Raw genomic sequence first — 5852 nt, forward strand, 5'->3', positions numbered from 1 at the left:
GCTGTGCAGATGCTGTGTTGCCTTCCCCTGGAAGGGGAGAAGGACCCGGCCGTAGCCTGGAGCCGCAGGGCCGGTACCACCTCTCTGCGCTGCGGCTCTGGCTCTCGGCACAGCAGGGCACCGTGCCAGCAGTGGGGTTCCACGGCACGGCTGTTACACAAATAATAATATTAATAAGTACTCAGCTCCGTTTTTGATTTTCCATGCACTGTTACAGACCAGAGAGGATTATGCTCCCAGGCATAGCAGGGAATATGGAAATCATGTAAGAATTTCTGATTTCATTTAATTTTAAAAGGAAAAGTGGTCAAGAAAACAATTTGATTTGTCACATTTCCCCACACTTTTGGCCTCCACTCCTCGATGGCATCCCTAGCTCTGCTCTCAGGGCAGGCAGCGAAGCGACAATTGTGCCAGTGATTCCAGCAGGAGCACGGATCAAGAGCAGAGTGATACTAATCAGCCAAGCTGGTGGCCGTTGGGAATAGGAGCTTTTTTTCCTCCTCTTTCTGTTGTCAGTAATAACTTGTTTTGCATGAAGAGTGTTTAATTAGTTTCAGTGTGTTGCAATATTAACGAGCTTCTCGCCAGGGCAGATGTCTATTCCCCGGAAGCTCTCTCGGAGCTATGGCAACCTCCCTGCTTGTTCCTGATAATCCTGTTTTGGAGGGGGAACCGCAGCTCGCCCCCGAGGCCAGGCAGGCTCCGAGGAAGCAGAGCTTTCCTGCAGCGCGGCAGGTTTACCTTGTAATGCGCTAATGTGTTGAGTTTCTTCCTGCCGTCCTCCACCACCGAGGTGTCGTCAAGGTCCCGGAGGATGTAGCTGTCGGTGCTGGTGGCGAACCACTCTGAGCACAGAGAAGGGAGAAGTGAGACACCAGCCCGACGGAGGCACGTGCAGTGGGGCCCGAGGCGCCGGGGACTGGCCACGCAGTGCTCGGCGGCTGCACAGCCCCACTGACAAGGCCTGCGGCGCTCTGCGAAACCAGAGCAGATGTTTAGCAATGGCCTCCAGGGTTAGCCCCTGGAGTGGGACTTTCCAGACTAGAGCAGACCCGGACGGAGCTGGGAGAGATGACAAAGGCTCTGTTTGGACAGATGAGGAGGCGCACATCTCCCCCTTCCCCTCTCCCCGTCTCGCCCCTGGGGGTCATGTGGGACCTGCCTCGTGGAGCACCAGGCAGGTGAGATGCTGCATGTCCTGCACATGGCCACGGAGGGTTGGTGGTGGCTCCCCGCAGCGCAGAGCTGGTCGCCTGTATGTGAATGGGGAACATGCCACGTGCACCAGCCAAGAGGAGCAGGGTCCCCTCACTGCTCCAGCCCATGGTGTTCTTCTACAGAGACCTCCTGACACTGACCACATTGAATGTCACACCTTGCGACTGTGGCCAGCCACGGTGCGTGTCCACTGCCCGCTGCGTGGCACGGAGACACCACAGATAGCGTGGGTTTCTCTTACCAGCATTGGGCTTGGATCCTTCTTAAATGTTGGGAGGAGTTGGCCACTAGGTAGAAAAATAACAGACCTGAATCTATAGCTGGACAGGAGTCTGTGGGATCAATTACAGCTGCTTATGGAGAGACATGTACTAACAGGCCATCTGCAGGCTCAGGGGTGTTTTAGAGGGTACCTGTTCTGGAGTTAAGACTATAGGCTTTAAAGGATGCAAGTCCAAGCGTCTCTCTGCTCCACTTGGGCTTTCCTACAGCTTCTTTCCAGTTATGTGCTCAGTTATTCCTGCCCACCAGTCCCATCACTCATTCCTGAAGACCACCCTCCGGAAAGGCTGCCCTGGTGTCTGCCCTCTTGTCAGTGCTGCATCACTCACTGCCCTCTGATAGACACCAGGAGCTATGTGCAACACCAGGTGCTTCATCTGGTTTTAATGACTGGCTGGTCCCATGCACCTGGTCCTTACCGAGATCGACGTCTTCCACCCTTGGCCACTGGGAGTAGGGGACATTCTTGCAGAAGGCCTCCAGAATCTTCTCCTTTACTTGGCTGAGGGTGTCTGTGTCCATAGCCCTGACGCTCAGGGAGTCCATCCCGCAGCCTTGGAAGGAGACGTTGAGGTTCTGCAGGCAGAGGCTGAGTTAGGGGTGACCTGCCCAGTTCTGCCGGCTCCCAAGGACGCACGGAGGCTGCAGTGCTCGCACAGCTCTTGCTGGTGTGCTCTGGGCCCCGTGCTGCTGGAAATCAGGCTGAACAAATGCGGTCATCCAGGCTTTACTGCTAGTGAGAGGTGCTGATTTATAGCCCCTGGAGGCTGAAGACCCCGTTTGTTGATGGAGCCAGTGAGTGACACCACAACCTCCTCTCACGCTGCCTTGCTAATGGGGCTTAGCCCTGACACGTAGAGACCACCGTGGGGGCAGGAGGAAAGGTCAGCCCCCATAACCAGTCATGTCCTCAGCTTCTTGGCTCCGGCTGGTGACTAATGGGACCGCCAAGGCTCATTGCTCAGCCTCTCCCTGACGCGATGGGCCGAGCTCCTTTGTTTAAACAAGCTTTAAGCACGCCGCAGGCTGGCTCTGCTGCAGCCCTGGATCCCACCACCCGCACCACCCAGCAACCTGCTCGAGAGTGTACCGAAGAGCGGGACAAGCAGCTGCAAGGGGCTGCCACAAACACCAGCTCGGACCTCGGGGATGCACAGCCACTGCTACGGTCGCAGTGGAAAGGTGCAACACAACGAGAACGACTCTCTTCCTATAAAAAATCCTCTCCTCTTTTGGGAGCGGCTGCCACGCCAAGCAAGCGAGGAGAGGCAGAGTCCAGGCATCTCCTCCTCTCCCAGTCTGTGCGGGCCCAAACGCTACGAGCATGGCGTCTCCCTCCCGCCCAGGGGCTTCACTCTGGCACAGCCTCAGCTCTGCCTCTGCTTGTGTCCTCTGCTCCTGCATGCACCCAAACCGGAGGGCAATGCTGCGCCTCCGCTGAGTGGTGAATGCAAGCCTGAAGCCATCCCGCTGCCGGACTGGCAATCCCAGGGCACGGAGCGGCAGATGCCAGGAGCGCTGCTTGTGCATGAGCACAGCTGCCTCTTAGAAGCGCTCCTGGTACACGTGAGAGCTATGGCTGGGATTTTCACAGCCTAGAGGCTCCTTTGCGAACACTGCCTTTCAGTGTCAGGATACAGAGTCAGCATCCTTACCTATGAGAACAATGCGAATGCACAGGTGAAGTCCAATTCTCTCCATAGCATTAAATGAAGATGTTATTTCACATTGTACACCATGCAGGTGTTCTTTAAAGCACCAAAAGTGTTCGCTTACCAGCGATGTGGGGGATTGCCAGTGAGTCAGCACTAACCCTGCAGTTGCTCTCCTTCTTCCAACATACCCTGTTCATGCTTTTCTTTCTCTTCTTGCAAAGTAGGAAGCAGCCACACTTCCCCTGCTCAGACTTATGAAGTTACCATTTCTGCCGAGAAAGCCAATACTTTGCGCCCTGCTGCTAACCCCTCTTGGTCTGCACTGTAAATTTACAGGTCAATTGGTAACAGGAATCTGCGGAGGATGCAGAGCTTGAACCTGCTCTGAGTTACGGTGATGCACATCTGGGGTAACCTACTGTCTTCAGTGAAGCTGTTCCAGATTTATGCCAGGTAATTGAAAGCAGGATTTGACCCAGGCTCTGGAAAGGCGTCTGCTCAGTTCTGTGTCAGGCACTGGAGGGAACCGAGCCCTTCACACGCACAGCCCTCGTCTGCCCTGTTCCCACAGGAGGCATTTTGCAGAACCGCTTTTCAGCACCACTCCCGTGACTGCCCGGGCAGAGCCCTCACCCGGGGACTCGGCTTCACAGCCAGCACCTTCCCACTGCAGTGAAGATGCTCTTTTGCCCGGAATGGTAAACCTGTTGCTTTAAGCCTCCGAATGTGGCAGAACAAATTTCCTAACCTTCCTCCACCCCTAATCTGAGCTACTTGGGTGACCCACCAAGGAACAGACATGAGAACAAACGGTCATTACGAGCCTTGTTCTGTAGCTGTGAGCTTAGGCAGCGGCAAGGTGCCTGTGCAGGTGTGTAAGTTACGTGGTTATGGCACCTGCACGTGTACCAGATGAGCCTCTCGCACAACTATCCCACTGGGGCACACACCCGTCAGACCCCCGGGGTGCAGGTACTCACCCTCGGCTTTGCCTCGATGTTCTCCCTCAGGAGCCACTCCTCGTTAAGGGTGTACCTGGCTTTCCCCGTAATGGCGTCAATGGACCCTTTGTTAATCTGCTGTTTGATGGCACAGATCAAGAGGAAGAAAGGCTCTCCCACCGTCTCCTGGGGAAAGGAAAGAAGACCAAGTGAGCAAACCGAACCTGGTGGTGGTAACTCCTTCCAGCGGCAAGGCGCGGACAGGCTCTGAACTGACACTGAAGGTGCCTCTGCACACCGCAGAGCAGGACTGGTTCACGCCAGGCGCTGCGAAGCCCTGGTGGCTGCTCAGTGCCATCACTCCCCCAACTCCCACCAGCATCTCTCTGAGGCTGCTCAGAAGTTTTCAGACTCGTGGCAGTGTGACAGCGCAGATGGGGAAGAGGACATAACAGCCGACAACAGCCGCAGGCAATTTTCGGGGCGGGTGAGCTGTGATTGTCAGCATCAACATACCCCATCCAACTTCTCCAGCAAGTACCATAGGGCCGTGGATTGCCATCAACAGGCTGTGCCAGCATTTGCTGTCTCACGGGCAGAGTGCTCGGGTACTGCTCAGAAGGTAGGGGCATATGCATAGCTGTGCTGAGTGGGTACGTGCACGCACGATGCTCAGCAAAATACAAATGTGCATTAATTTACATGTGAAATTACACATGAACTTCAGGGAGAATCTGGCATACTCCAGTACAGAGATGTTTCTTGCAGTCTGACAGGGCGCAGACTGTACAACGTACTGCGCTCAGCAGGACAAGGATGGGGCCAATGCGCACAAAAATCCAGGTCTGCAGAGATATTTGGGTGCCCAGCTTTCTCTTGAAGGTATTAGTGAACCCCTCTTTGCACTGCCTGGTTTGACATTGAAATCCATGGACGTGAGCCCGCGGCATGTGCCTGTGGCTCTGGGAACTAGCGTTCATACTTCTCATACCACAGCAGAGCCCTGATCACAGCGAAGCAGAAAGGATCAGGGTCAACAAGCTGTTCCCATGTGACAGCAAGCAAACACACCATTTATCTCCTTACATTCATCAAACTCCGTCTTACAGGAGAGAGGTGAATTGTGACACTGCTGCAATGAAAACAAAACACGTAACAGGGACCAGCTATTTGCAATGAGGTTCAGCTACATGGTTTAATGCCAGATTTCTGATCCACTTCTGTCTGCTACGCTGATGTGCAAGTAAAACATAAGCTATTTTCTTAAGAAACTTTTCAGTACTGGAGTACATCCCATTCTCCCTAATGTTCATGTGCAATTTCCTTCCAACGAGGCAAGTGCAAATTATTGCACATTTATGTACTTTCTGAGCATCACACACACCCCGCACAAACATTCCTGCCATCTGAAATCCTACTCAAGACAACAGATATCGAATGATTTTGATATTTCTCAGCTAGGAGCTGCTAAATCCTGTTCAATCTGCTTCTTAATTAAGACTTGGTGATTCTTTTATTCTAATTGCCCTATAATTGCTAAAGCAATTAGTTTGATGTCAATTTTGATTCAGCTGCATTCGGCGCGGTTGCCGATAAGACGCTACAGCAGGGCTGTAGGTGGGCACGCGCCATCTGTGCCAATGGTGCACCCGCTTTATTTTCCGAGGGCAACTTTTTTGTGCACACAGGGAAGCTCCTTGGGCCTTCTGCTGGGGTATGATGACCTCCTGCCATGCTCCTTCTGAGCACGCAG

The 5852-nt window shown here is 53.8% G+C and overlaps 1 protein-coding gene across 1 annotated transcript in view; it reads right to left on the reverse strand.

Annotated features, from left to right (window-relative positions):
* The window catches only part of PLXND1 (plexin D1), a 62688-nt gene that overhangs the window by 12022 nt on the left and 44814 nt on the right, over nt 1-5852 (reverse strand). Inside the window, exons 25-27 of the mRNA XM_009882894.1 lie at nt 4139-4285; nt 1923-2079; nt 745-848 (exon numbers count right to left, since the gene is read on the reverse strand). Coding sequence (XP_009881196.1) covers nt 745-848; nt 1923-2079; nt 4139-4285 — 408 coding nt within the window. The remainder of the gene's footprint in view (nt 1-744; nt 849-1922; nt 2080-4138; nt 4286-5852) is intronic.

The sequence above is a fragment of the Charadrius vociferus genome, unplaced genomic scaffold (assembly GCF_000708025.1).
Source record: "Charadrius vociferus isolate BGI_N301 unplaced genomic scaffold, ASM70802v2 scaffold433, whole genome shotgun sequence".
Taxonomy (NCBI): Eukaryota; Metazoa; Chordata; class Aves; order Charadriiformes; family Charadriidae; genus Charadrius; species Charadrius vociferus.